General features: G+C 47.4%; 1 protein-coding gene across 1 annotated transcript in view; it reads left to right on the top strand.

Moving 5' to 3' along the window:
* zswim5 (zinc finger, SWIM-type containing 5) overlaps nucleotides 1-14,321 on the top strand; it is a 39,009-nt gene that overhangs the window by 20,015 nt on the left and 4,673 nt on the right. The window contains exons 2-15 of the mRNA XM_076162236.1: nucleotides 6,087-6,274; nucleotides 6,397-6,565; nucleotides 8,283-8,431; nucleotides 8,557-8,707; nucleotides 9,495-9,671; nucleotides 9,754-9,930; nucleotides 10,456-10,602; nucleotides 10,693-10,830; nucleotides 12,468-12,619; nucleotides 12,996-13,098; nucleotides 13,301-13,436; nucleotides 13,597-13,754; nucleotides 13,907-14,070; nucleotides 14,190-14,271. Of these exons, the coding sequence (XP_076018351.1) occupies nucleotides 6,087-6,274; nucleotides 6,397-6,565; nucleotides 8,283-8,431; nucleotides 8,557-8,707; nucleotides 9,495-9,671; nucleotides 9,754-9,930; nucleotides 10,456-10,602; nucleotides 10,693-10,830; nucleotides 12,468-12,619; nucleotides 12,996-13,098; nucleotides 13,301-13,436; nucleotides 13,597-13,754; nucleotides 13,907-14,070; nucleotides 14,190-14,271 (2,091 nt within the window). The remainder of the gene's footprint in view (nucleotides 1-6,086; nucleotides 6,275-6,396; nucleotides 6,566-8,282; nucleotides 8,432-8,556; nucleotides 8,708-9,494; nucleotides 9,672-9,753; nucleotides 9,931-10,455; nucleotides 10,603-10,692; nucleotides 10,831-12,467; nucleotides 12,620-12,995; nucleotides 13,099-13,300; nucleotides 13,437-13,596; nucleotides 13,755-13,906; nucleotides 14,071-14,189; nucleotides 14,272-14,321) is intronic.

Here is a 14,321-nt window from a genome sequence, read left to right as displayed (position 1 = left end):
TTGTCTGCTTACGTCAGCGGGTGGGAAATCTCCGGACTTTTCAGAGGTGGCGTACTTGAGAGACGAGCGGAGACGTGGAGGAGAGATACAAGAAGAACAGAGGGGTGGGGGGCATCAGAGAGGAGGAGTCGGTATTGAGAGGGACTTGCCCGAGCCCCTTTCATTGCTTTGCTTCAGCTGCTCAACTGCACAACACACCTTAGGGTGTGTGTGAGTGTTTTTCTTAGGGGGCAGCAGTTGCATTATAAAGCATGCAAGACAAAGCTGATTTGGTGATGCATGCTTCCTTTGTGTTGGAGCTGCATGGGGGGGGGCGGCTCTATAATACAGATATATGCATGCACACACACAATCCAATCCCCCTCTGTTTTGGGCCCATCCCCATATGGTGGCTTGGCTTGATGAGAGCTTGATGAACTCAACCAGAAGTCCCCCACCCGCGTGTGTGTGTGTGCGTGTGTACTTTTGCAAATCTGTGATTGCTTTTCAGCTAATGGATAAATGAGTGTCGCCCTCGCAGGTGTGTGTGTGTGTGTGTGTGTGTGTGTGTGTGTGTGTGTGTGTGTGTGTGTGTGTGTGTGTGTGTGTGTGTGTGTGTGTGTGTGTGTGTGTGTGTGTGTGTGTGTGTGTGTGTGTGTGTGTGTGTGTGTGTGTGTGTGTGTGTGTGTGTGTGTGTGTGTGTGTGTGTGTGTGTGTGTGTGTGGCCAGACACATAGATGAAACCTTGAATGTCACGACCTTTTGCGTTACATTTAATACTTCCCATAAAGCATTGCAGTAAACGTGTTGTACACCAGGAAGCAGAAACTCGCATGAATACGACACACACCTTTAGTTTTACCCTGCAAACACACTGCAGAACAGACTGCACCGATTTTCAGTCACAGTGAAACGTCAAAAAGTTCCTTAATTATTCATGTTGTTTGCTATTTTTTGCGTGTTTGTGCTGTGCGTCTCTCTGGACAGATGCTATGTGCACCGTGTCTTTTGACGAGGCCGGGCCAATATCTGCTCCCTCTTTAGTTCTGTTCAGCCTTTGCACACTCTGCTTCTTTCATCCGGCGTCTGCTGTGCAGTCAACAAAAGCATCACAAACACTGATTAATAAAGCAGATTTGCGTATGAAATCAGAATCGTTTTGTGCTAGAGTGTGTCTCGTCTTTGTAGCCGCGCTTGTACTAAGATGTCGGCAACGTGGACTTGTTTAGCCGTTTTGTTTCCATGTTGCTTTGACATTTCGCTGAACGCCAACTGAGGATGAAGCCATTTTGTCTTCTTCTGTTGGCGAAATTAAATATAAGCCTCTTAAATGCACACTTATCTTACGCCACAGACGGTGCCTGAAGAACAAGGCACACACACACACACACACACACACACACACACACACACACACACACACACACACACACACACACACATTCACACACATTCACACACTAAATAAAGAGGCATTGTGATGGCAGCCCTTGTTTTTTTTTCTAAGACTGCGGCTGCATGCATATGGCAGATGGTTGTTCCTTTGCCTTGCATGTGGCCGTATTAAACAAAAAATGTCATGGCTGGTTTAGGAAAAGGCCAAAGAGCGAGGGAGGGAGGGAGGGAGGAAGCAGGGAGGGAGGGAGGGGACCAGAGAGTGAGAGCAGAGGCTTGCTTAATGTCAGCAGGAATACACGTGTATGTGTGTGTAACTGTATTAAAATGGCATTGCTTACACATGTATTCACACACACACCCTTCTGATTTTCACACCCAGTCTGCATTAATGTGCATTCTAGATGAAGCTCCAGGAAAACACTTACACATAAAGACACTTCAGTCTCACCTGTGCACGCGTGTGTGTGTGTGTGTGTGTGTGTGAGGAAATAGTCAGTGACTGTGTTGTAAACTGATGTGTTGGTAATTGGGGGATAAATCCAGCGCGTTGACCTTTCACAGCTGTCAATTCCTCTCATGCGCTTACATGTCTGCCCCTTTTTGCCTCTGTGTGTGTGTGTGTGTGTTGTTTGTGTGCTCTCCCCAGTTCCAATCAAAAAGGATTCCAGGGCTTCTCCTTGAAAAGAACATGGAACAAATCTCTACCTGTACAGTAAAAGATATTGAGCATTGACCTAAAATGACAATCCCACTGATTGATAGAGTGTTTAATAACATTACAGCTTGTGACGCATGTATGTTTGTGAATATTGTGATTTGATAAATGGCATCACCTTATCCTTTCCAAAATGTGACCCGCCAAGGCCGCAGAATCATAATGCCTCTATGCTGAAAGGAGAACAAACCAAACACACACGGCTCATCTCCAGTTTAGCCTTGGGTGAACACGGGTTTACACACTGGACAGTTTCTCTGTATAACTAACACACATACATGCATACACACCTCCTATACCTCCTATATACCTCCTATTCAGCTTTGTGTTCTATATAAACACTTGGTTGCTCTCAGGTTCAGGGCCGTGTGGTCTCGGCTGATGAAGACACCACTTACAGCTTTTATTCAAACCAATTAACCTTCATTCTAGTATCGCACACATTGAAAATAACAATAGAGCAACCCAGATACACCGAATGTATGTCGGCTTTGAATCGGACCACTTCGACTAAGATTGCACTCGGATTCAATGTGTGAAAGCGTTGAAGTCCTCCTGCATTCCTCACTGCTGTTCAGGTGCAACAGCTTCTAACTCAAGGGAGGTGTGTGTGTGTGTGTGTGTGTGTGTGTGTGTGTGTGTGTGTGTGTGTGTGTGTGTGTGTGTGTGTGTGTGTGTGTGTGTGTGTGTGTGTGTGTGTGTGTGTGTGTGTGTGTGTGTGTGTGTGTGTGTGTGTGTGTGTGTGTGTGTGTGTGTGTGTGTGTGTGTGTGTGTGTGTGTGTGTGTGTGTGTGTGTGTGTGTGTGTGTGTGTGTGTGTGTGTGTGTGTGTGTGTGTGTGTGTGTGTGTACACAAAGGTAGCTGTAGGCCAGGGAGGACAAAGTGACTTCTCGGCCGAGCTAGCATATTCATTTTATATACAGATAACGATGAACATGAAAGAGATTTAAGTGGAAATGAATCAAATAGTAATAATTTAGATTTTGTTTACTGATTGTCATGGAACAGACGCTGTTGTAAGAATGTTCTGGGCAGTGTGTGTCGGACTATGATCAAGTTCCCGTGGAGTCAGACTGTGTCAGCACTCTTGGGTTACTGGTTCAGGTTGGGTTCAGGCTGCGGTTCATGAACACACCTACGTATATCGTCTCTAAACCCTTATTTGATCGGTCTGTCTCTGGATCTGTTTCATGTCTGTGTCCGTGATTTCCTCCCTTTTGGATTTCCTCTCCCTTCCTTTATTTCTCTTTCTGCTGTCCTTCGCTCGATAGCCTTCAGTTGGCCTGTGATGTGTAAATTGGGTTTGGCATCTCGGCCTTCTGCAGATTTCCATCAATAGTGGCTGTGTCACTCTGTGCTTTGTTCCTTTCTTGTTGTTTTTTTACACTGACACATCAGCTGAAAGGAATTTGATTAAACCCTCTCTCTTTCTTCCTCCCTCTCCCCCTCTATCTCCGTATTCTGCTGCCGTCACAACAGAATGGATCAAATCAGGGAATCAATTGGATGTAATCATGACAAATGAGTCCCGATGGTTAGCGTGTGTGTGTGTGTGTGTGTGTGTGTGTGTGTGTGTGTGTGTGTGTGTGTGTGTGTGTGTGTGTGTGTGTGTGTGTGTGTGTGTGTGTGTGTGTGTGTGTGTGTGTGTGTGTGTGTGTGTGTGTGTGTGTGTGTGTGTGTGTGTGTTGGACGGGGCTGCTGGGAAATCACAAATGAATCAATCAGCTGTTATCACATCAGCAAACACTGCAGGAGTGAGGGGTCGGGGGGGATGGATGATGGGTGAATGATAGATGGAATTGATGGCTGGATAGGGGAGAGAGGAGGAGGAGACTCAGTGCACTCAATGTGTATGTGCATATGCATGTCTGTTGTGCTGAGATAGATGGCTGAATACAGGCGTGTGTGTGTGTGGAAATAGCAGGGGGTGCTGTGTTAACCTTGGAGCTGTCAGAACAGATGGGAGATGGGAAGGGCCGCAGGGAGTGAGGGATGAATTGGATGAATCCACTAAATACATTAGGCTACTTTTGGAAAGGGGCGGAGCGTCTGGTTTGAGAAGGAAAAAAAGGCGGTACTGGTGGTGCTAGAGCGCCCCCTGGCACGGTGAAAACCTGAAACAGATCCATATACAAACAAAGATGCACACCACCCTTTGGACCTAAACTTTAGAACTAAACCAGGAACTACCTTACCCAGAACTATCCTACCGAAGAACTGTGGTTTCTTCACTGTGTTCCTTGCTTGCATTTCCACCTCACACCAGCTACTGAGGAGACTGCAGTAATTGGACCGAGTGAAGTCCAGTCATTAATGCTAAACAGGCTTTCACCCCCTTACATCACCTTCCCAAGCCTGGAAGCCTTTGCTGCTGTTGCTGTTGAGCTGTGTCTTGCTGTATGTTACTACATCCAGCAGGTCCAGACGCATCACAGAACACTGTGGCTGAGTGTGTCTGTGTGTCTGTGTGTGTGTGCACGCTTTGGCTCACTGCCCACATCCATCTCCCCAGCTGATTAGGGGTTAATGGCTTACGAGCGTGGGGATCTCTAGGCGACCCAATTGGTTGACTAGCTCCTGTGTGGGCGGGGTTGCGACCGGGTAACAGATGGTGTGTAACAGGGAGGGATGGAGGGAGGGAGGGGCGGAGTGTGTGTGTGTGCGTGTATACATGGGGGGGTTGCGCCCTTTCAATGGAAAGGTATACAATTCTGATCCCTCCTTATTTATAGTATCGTTGCCAATTCCTTCTTTAAAAAATGTGCACCAGGCTTTTACTCATCTTCATCCATCATTGAATAAACATAAAAGAGGCCTTGCGTCTTCAGCAGATGGGGATGCAGTGATACTTGAGAAAAGCTGCATCAGTCGGCAAACTATAGGAGAGATACCTTTGTTGTCTAGTTTATTGTCTTAGTGTTCAGATTGTCACATGTTCTCTTCTCTATTGACTGCTAACGTTGTTGCCTTTGTGAAAACTGTGGGTACAACAGTTGGTGTGGAATCCCATTGTGTGATTATGCCAAGGTTGATGGCTTAACACACACTAATTAGACTGCTCTGCTGTCCTGGCTCGTACCCTAGAAGGTGTTTGTTTGTTTGTATGTGTGTGAACTTTGATGTTTGTAGTTTTGTAAGGGATTTTGTCAGTGGTCACCCAAAAGAACCGCATCATCACTTTCCAATCAGTCGCCGTTTTCTGGAGAGGTCCAATATTTTGCAAACCAGATCCTTCCCTAACAAATGTTAGTTAGTTGAAGTGATGGCACCCGCTTATCTGTGTGGGTCAGCCAACGTGTCCCCTGGGGGAAGAGTTCAGGAGAACTATGCAAAGTTGACTCTCTATAGCCCTACTTTTCTCTCTCACCATCTGGGCTCTGTCTGTGTGTGGACACAGCAAATTATCAACTCCAAGTAACCGCTTCAGTGCTCTCTCTCACACACACACACACACACACACACACACACACACACACACACACACACACACACACACACACACACACACACACACACACACACACACACACACACACACAAGCACACACAGATAGGAGACCGAGGGGGTATCAGATAGCACAATGCCCTGTTAGAGGCATCTCATTAAGATTAGTGTGTTTTGTTCCGAAAGGCCACTCTATGTTTGTAGAAGCTTGTGTTACATATCTTCTTCTCTTGTGTCTCTTGTGCGTCTCTTCATTCCAGGCACTCGATTCAGCCGCATGTGTTGAGGATCTGCTTATTTTAAGGGTTTTTTGTCTCGGTCACCAACAGATTAAATGTCACTTGATTAGGCCTTTGCTTGAGCCATCCAGGTTCAACAGAGAACTCAATCTGTGACACATTTAGGCCAGGCTAGGCCTTCCAGTGCTGAAGACAAGGATGGTCAAACTAGCATTTCAAGGGCCATTTATCACATTGTAATTGTACTTTCATCACAGTGAACAATGGAGGTCACTAAACACTCACACTCCTTCCCCCTTGTGTCTTTGCAGGGTTTCACCTCAGTGGGACAGTAACGGAGCCCGCCACTCCGTCGGAGGCAGAGGTCACCCACAAGGTGGCCATCAGCTTTGACCGCTGCAAGATCACCTCCGTCACCTGTGGCTGCGGGAACAGAGACATTTTCTACTGCGCCCATGTGGTGGCGCTTTCTCTTTACAGAATCCGGAAGCCTGAGCAGGTAAGAGCCACAATACGGCTGGAATTGCCTCCTATCAACCATCATTTCAATGTCTAGTCAGGTCGGTACAAAGCGAAAAAAACAGCAGCAGTCACATGTGTGTTTTTGTGTGTGTGATACAGGTGAAGCTGAGGTTGCCCATCTCAGAGACGTTGTTTCAGATGAACAGAGATCAGCTGCAGAAGTTAGTCCAGTATCTAATAACTGCCCACCACACTGAGGTGCTGCCCACCGCCCAGAAACTGGCTGATGAGATCCTCTCCTCAAACTCCGAGATCAACCAAGTCCACGGTAAGGGCACAGGCTTCAGACTGACCTTTTTTACAGACACAGAATATTAACACACAAGGAGAAGAAGGAGAAGAGGCAGGCAGGACGTGACCCTAACCCACAAAAAGTACAAAAAGTATCTTTGCTGGAATTTGGTCCTAAAGGACTCTGATCTCTGACCCTACCATTAAATTGACAATTTATTTAGTCTTCTGCATCAATGGACAGAGACTTCCTTATCTCCAAATCACCCCACACGTCTTCCAATAACATTTAGTTTGTTCTGGACACAGTGCAAAGGCTCACTTGTTCATCCTGAAATGCCCCAGCCAACATTCCAGTTCATGTCCTGTCTTACCGCTGCCCCAGACAATAGCAAGAACTGTGCGCATGTGTCTTTAATGTCAGAATGCACAGGAGTCAGTGTAAAAGTATGTATTGGCTCCGTTGGGAATGCAGTCCATGTCACCGCAGCTATATCTTCACAGGAACAGCGCAGACGTGAAAAAAAGCTTCTAGACTCCAAACATCCGTGTGAGCTTACAGGCTGTCACACATTAGAGCCTCTGGTTACACAAGCGAGGCTTCAAACAGGCTTGTTTGAATTCTTAGCTCTAACCCTCCATTCACCACTTTCCTGAGGCATGAGTGTGTCGAGAAAAGAGATAAAATTGAGATGAACGATGACACGGGTGCAGGGAAAGTGGAGGGAAGTATGGGTAGGAAAGGGATAGAGGGAGAAATGGCGAGATCAAAAACTGGGAGAAATACAACAAACATCATGGTCTTTCTCTGTTTCTTCCTCCTCACTAGTGTTGACATTTTCCAGCTCAGCTATCCAGGAAGTCCACTGTTGTGTTTCCTGTCTTTGTTTGACAAGGGGGATCATGGGGGTTGAAGTTCAGTCAAACCAGAATGGAGGCTTTGATGGAGGAATGTGACTTTTTGCTGCTGCGTACTCTCAGTCAGTTGGCAACTCATCTGTGGGCTTTCCTCAGCCCGCTTCCTGCTACATCAAAGCACTTTTCTCCCCTCTTGAGCTTTTCTACATTTCCCTGCAATATTCCTCACACACAGCGCTGAATGGGGGAAAAACATAAACTCGGCCTCATATTATCTCAGTGGAGGTTTAGCCTAAATCCAGAGGCTCGTCCTAAATGTCACCTAGGTGTCCCTTCAGGTCAATGCTGAACAAAGTGGTAAGGGACTGAGCTTGCTGGGATTCTTTGACATGTCTTTATTCTGCTTTCGTGTCCACTGAGTTCTTCCCAACTTGAGCTATGCATTGATTTGAAACCATGTGGATCTTGACAATAAACGCCAAGTGGGTCTGAGTTTCCACCTGAATGGGCCAACATGTGTGCTGGCAGAAGAAGAAGTGGAAGAAAGAAAACCAAAAAACTAAAGGGTACTCTCTGTCCTTTTGGTTTTTGTGAAAAGTTACACCAGACAAATGAGTGTGAGAATTTGGACTCTATTTCCGCAATGTCATCCTTTTGTTTGTTTGACGGTTCACAAATGGAAACCATGAGTATGGAGCGACTGAGTGAACACACACGTCTTACTCCTTTCTCACTGGCTTTGATGTGGAGGATGTCCAGTTCAAATTGGGCTTCTGTCTTCAATTTCATGCGTACACACACACTGTGTGTCTGCGTCATGTTTGTCTCTTTCATGCCTGCTTACATTAGCATGTGTGTGCTTATGATTTTATGTGTGTGTGTGTGTGAATTCCCAGGTGCCCCAGATCCAACGGCAGGTGCCAGCATTGATGATGACAACTGTTGGCATCTGGACGAGGACCAAGTTAGAGAACAAGTCAAACAGTTCCTGTCCCAAGGAGGATACTACGGCTCGGGGAAACAGCTCAACTCCATGTTCGCTAAGGTAAACATGATAGTTTATCCTTAAAACCCCCTGGAAAGAATTTGGCAATGTGAACTAGTCACTAATCACTGAAGTTATTTGTAAGTACACAAAGTAAACTTGAATTTTCTTTTTGTGTTGTGTAGGTGCGTGAGATGCTACGAATGCGAGACTCCAACGGCGCCCGGATGCTCACACTCATAACAGAGCAGTTCATGGCCGATCCCCGGCTGTCACTGTGGCGACAGCAGGGAACGGGAATGACAGACAAGTGTCGGCAGCTATGGGATGAGCTGGGTAAGAGCAGGCAGGCTAAAGGAACGCTTCACATATCAGCCAACCAGTCACCCGTGTCCAGTTTGAGATTGTCCTTGTCTCCCACACAAGATTTGCAAACACGACTTGACAGTCGAGATAGTGAACAACATGCGCAAACAAAATGGGTGTGGCCTTGATGGGCTTCCTATCAGATCAGAGGAAGCACAAAAGGAGAGGAGCAGATAAGTAGGTTTTGATTTCCGTACAAGATTTCAATTGAATTTGGTCGCTGACATTTCTTTTTTGTAAGTTGGAGCATTTTGGAGATGTTTGACGCACCAATTCGCAGGCCTTTAAATGAGTCCTTTCAGAGCCCCTGTGCTATTTCTTTACCAACCTCCACCCAGGGCGTCAGAGTGATCCTTCTCTTCCTGCTTGTGTTTCTACTTTCCCTCTAGAGTGAACATAGAGGCCTTCGGATCAATAGGACTGCTCATCTTCTCTGCGATCAATCTGAGTATTTAGAGGGTCAATGAGTACGCCTCCTGTTTCCGGGGAGACAGCGTGACTTAGACCACAACCAATCAGAGACCACTGCCTGGTCATTTAGTAAGAGATCTTGATATCCGCCTGCTCATTAGGTGTTAGGCTTGTGTGGGAGTTGAGGTAGAGCTTGACGTGACTGTCCAACCTGATGAGACCCGACTGTTTGTGTCGGTGTTTGGTTGGTCCAAACTAGTTCATACAAGGCGGCCAACAAGCTGCCAGTTGCCCATGACTTTTACTCCTTGCATATGCTGACGTCGGACTTCCATTGTTTCCCCAGGTGCATTGTGGGTGTGCGTAGTGTTAAACCCCCATTGTAAGAGCGAGGAGAAGACGGGCTGGCTGAAGCAGCTGAAGAAGTGGGGCGACATGGACGTCTGCCCGCTAGAGGACGGCAACTACGGGAGTGAGCTCCCAAACATTACCAACGCACTGCCGCAAAGCAACCTAGCACAGGGTAAGCACACACACACACACACCCCACACCCACACACACCACTGTGAGTATCCCTTATCCTTCATGTGTTCGTCTCCACCAGACTCTCTGTCCAGGCCGAGGAGGACGGTGTTCACCAGAGCGGTGGAAGCCTGCGACCTCCACTGGCAGGACAGCCACCTGCAGAGGATCATCAGCAGTGACTACTACATGTCCCCCTCCTACCAGAGAGAGGGAGAGAGCCTGCTGTTCAACCCACAGGGCCTGCCACTGTGGCTCGGTGAGCACACACACACACTCACTCACTCACTCACCTGCAGGAGAAGCCACAGTGAGTCTGTGGCACTCCCATATACTGTATACACAATCACAGCTCTAATGCCACTGAAAGCTAACCCACCACACACACACACACTCTCACACTCTCACACACACACAGTGATTCTGCTGATATTTAGGCCAGTGTCTGCAGTAAGCAGCTTCCAGCAAAGATCTGTCAGATTCTGCAACTTAAGCCAGCTATCACACACACACACCAGGCTGTTCTGCTGAGACTGCACTGCGTGTGTGTGTGTGTGTGTATCTGTTACTGCATGGGATTTTAGCACCATCGTCTTGGAATTGGAAGGCTCCTAGTTTGGTTCTGGTCCATTCTGTGAGAGTCTGTCGAAGTGTTGTTAGGCAAAACACTGAACCCCAACCGCTCTACATGAGTACAGAGTTATTAGGGACTTATTGTATGAAGTGTTTGTGTGTGTGTGTGTAGCTATGCTGACCCTACTTTGCGTCTCTTCCGGCCTCACAGACCACGTCCCCACAGCGTGCGCTCGTGTCGACGCCCTACGTTCCCACGGTTACTCCCGGGAAGCCCTGCGATTGGCTGTCGCCATCATCAACACGCTTCGTCTGCAACAGCAGAGACAGAGTGACATCTACAAACACCAGAAAAAAGGTAAGGCACGCATACACACTCTCACTCCTGTCTTTCAAAGTAAGATACTTTTGTGGTGGTTATTTTACATCTCTCCTCTTCTTCCCTCAGAACTCCTACAGAGGGGCGTAACCTCCACCACTAACCTGGAGGGCTGGGTGGGTCATCCTCTAGACCCAATCGGCTGTCTGTTCACCACCCTCACCGAAACCTGCAGAGTAAACGACGACACCACCATGGATACTGGAGGTATGAACACAAATGATGACCAATAGGCTTGTAAAGCTTCGGGGTGTTTTAGGAGCTGAATCAGGAGCTGCAAACAATGGTTCCCATCCCAACTGCCTCCAGAAGTTTTCACTCCAAACGTTCTGGTCTGGTTTGTAGGGAACATTCCCATCATGAGCCAGGAGCAATGTGGAAATGGAAAAACTGTTTGTTGTTTACACAAAGCAATACCGTGAGACAGCCAGCAGCAGGAAACTCAAACAATGCGTCTAAAACGTGCTCTGCGATGGAACAGTGCTGTCAGGGGTTTGAAGATGAGTCGGAGACCATGCAAGGAAAAGCTGAGTTACATGAGGAAATTAGATTTTAGCTGGAGAAAGCTGGCAGAACAAACGATAAACTCAAAAACCTCAACAAGGAGCAGGACTTAAAGAAAAGTGCTGCTGGGTTTGTTTTGTGATCTTTTCGGAATATAACATCTACATCCAAACACAGTCAGAGATGTGGATTAACTGTGTGTGTGTGTGTGTAGCGTTAAGTCAGAGATTATGCTCAAATAAACCAGCGTCCACTTAACAGCGTCCGAGGAGCGTTTCAGACACACATCAGACTTAAACAGCTGGGTAGTAGGTACCACAGGGACCAGAGGAGATCGGGGCCAGTGAGACAGTTAAGTGGCAGAGACTCATCAGATGACAGACTGCAGGCTCTTACAGCCACAGCAGCTCCTATTGTGCTGCACACAGACATCAGCCATAAACTTAGCAGGGCGTGAATGGACACCCTGCTCATTTAGACCATACCACTGTGTGTGTGTGTGTGTGTGTGTGCGTGCATGCGTGTGTGTGTGTGGTATGTATAGAATCCATCTCCATTTGCATTTCTCACCCTGCCCAGAGCGTTTTTGCACCAATGGTCATTTCAACGGAGCAGAATAGGGGCTGGGTTTTCCCATTGTTAGCAGCCTACAGGGAGCTATTGTCACTTCAAACAATACTACTGGCACACTCATTGTACGTGTGTGTGACTGTGTGTCTGTGTGTTTGTGAATATATGCGCGTTTGCTGGAGCTGTTGTTTTGAGAATTTGAGTAAAGATTTTAGAGTGTGTGTGTGTGTGTGTGTGTGTGTGTGTGTGTGTGTGTGTGTGTGTGTGTGTGTGTGTGTGTGTGTGTGTGTGTGTGTGTGTGTGTGTGTGTGTGTGTGTGTGTGTGTGTGTGTGTGTGTGTGTGTGTGTGTGTGTGTGTGTGGTCAGCCTGGACGACGACAGCTGGGCACATCTGTTCAAGCATGAGCGAAGCCAGACAGCGTGTCGACCAATCATGCAGTGCCACTAGCTCTCATCTTTTCAAACCGACCAATAGAAGAACGGGGGCGGGGGATCTGTTGCTCAGGGGGATTACGCATAATATTTGTGTGTGTGTCGGGGGGCTTTAATCTCATACAAACACCAAGTCAAGCTCATCTTTTTAGACGTGTCAACAAACAGACAAATTACAAAACAAATGAAGGAAAGACAGAAAGAACACATAAAGAAACGACAAACAAATCTGCTGAAACAAATCAAAGTTTGTGATCTACGATGATGTCATCCCACAGTATCAAACATGACACTAACAAATGCTTATTTCTGTATTTTGTTGTTGTTTTTCACGTCAGACGGGGACCCCCGGCCTTCAGTCTACCATCATGTGGCGGTGTGGGGCAGTCCAGACGCGGGGGAGTCCTACCTGACCCTGGCCCTGGAGGTGGCGCTGATGGGTATGGGCCAGCAGAGGATAATGCCCGAGGGCCTGTATGCTCAGGATAAGGTACGGGAGTAACAAACACACACAGACAGTACTTCAGGTGTTCCGTGAATTTCTGGTATTTTCACCCGGACAAAATCACAAGACACATATTTTTTCCTAAGAACACCTCCCCTCTCCTAAAGTGGGAGTTTGTATTTGCATTCTGACTCAAATCAGGTGGGCTGCACACCACTGCCTCCAGGCTTCTGTCCTCTCCACAAGCCCAAACACACACCCCTTAGTGTGTATGTGTGTGTGTTTGAAGAATGTTTTGACATTCTACAGTACTTACAGGAAAATCTATAAAGGTTTTTTTTTTTTTACCGCTAGTTGCTCTGGAACACTTCATTACATTCCTTCCACTGAATCATAACGAGCGTTGTAAATGTGTGTGTAGGTGTGCCGGAATGAGGAGCAGATCATCACCAAGCTGCAAGAACTGGAGCTGGACGATCCTCTGGTTCAGACACTCCGGAAACAAACCCTACAGCTCCTAGAAGGTACAACATGGCTTGGCGTGTCTCATGATTCAGCACAAACTGACTCACTGACCATATTGACATTAGAGGATACATTCTTCTCTCACGCTCTCTCTTCTGTGATTGGTTGCCCTAAACTATTTTAGATCAATGTGACATTCCTTGTTCCTCTCTCTCTTGTTGATTGAATCTCCTCTCATCTCTCCCCCCCTCCTCTGTGCAGCGGGTCCCTTCAGTGGTCTGGGTGAGGTCATCCACAGGGAGAGCGTTCCCATGCACACCTTTGCCAAGTACCTCTTCTCTGCCCTGCTGCCACATGACGCCGACCTGGCTTACAAGGTCGCCCTCCGAGCAATGAGGTCAGATTACTGGGACACTTCAACGCAAACCCGTGTCGCATGCATGTACAAACTTCATTTACACTGTGATCAAGGCTTTAACATGAAATTCACGAGTGTCTGATCAAATTTGATGAACTACAATGGCAGCAAAGTGACACAATGTACGTCTGTCCCTCAGGCTGCCGGTGTTGGAGTCGTCGTCGGGCTCCGGAGACGTTGGCCACCCTCACCACGGCATCTCCATAGTTCCCAGCAGATACCCACGCTGGTTCACACTGGGTCACCTGGAGTCCCAGCAGTGTGAACTGGCCTCCACCATGCTCACCGCAGCCAAAGGTACACACATCCATCTATACACATACAGTTCCACATGGGTTACTTCCTGTTAGTTTGAAAGCTCAAGGTGTAGCAGCAGCTCCACCTACAGACCATTGATCTGTCTGATAATCTAGGATCCAAATAAGTTTGAGCTCCCTGTGTCCCCTCAGGTGACATGTTGAGGTTACGCACGGTGCTGGAGGCCATTCAGAAAAACATCCACTCCTCTTCCCTCATCTTCAAACTGGCCCAGGATGCCTTCAAGATCGCCACACCGGCGGACAGCCCGCCTGATATAACGCTGCTCAACGTGGCGCTGGAACTGGGACTGCAGGTACTGTGTGTGTGTGTGTCTGTGTGTGTATGTGTAATATTTCAAATGGAATGTCCTTCTGCTCTGTGTTTTAGCCTTGACATTGACACATTCTGCTTTTGCTGTGTGTGTGTGTGTAGGTAATGAGGATGACTCTGTCCACCCTAAACTGGAGGAGAAGAGAGATGGTCCGCTGGCTGGTAACCTGTGCCACTGAAGTTGGTATGTAATGCTTTCTCTGTTCTCTCACACTGCTGAGACCTACACCATTT

The sequence above is a fragment of the Genypterus blacodes genome, unplaced genomic scaffold (genome assembly GCF_046128005.1).
Source record: "Genypterus blacodes isolate CSIRO-AG114 ecotype Tasmania unplaced genomic scaffold, CSIRO-AGI_Gbla_v1 ptg000120l_1, whole genome shotgun sequence".
In the NCBI taxonomy this organism is placed as follows: domain Eukaryota; kingdom Metazoa; phylum Chordata; class Actinopteri; order Ophidiiformes; family Ophidiidae; genus Genypterus; species Genypterus blacodes.
Note: the sequence above shows the minus strand (reverse complement) of the source record. Positions and strands in the feature narration are given on the sequence as shown.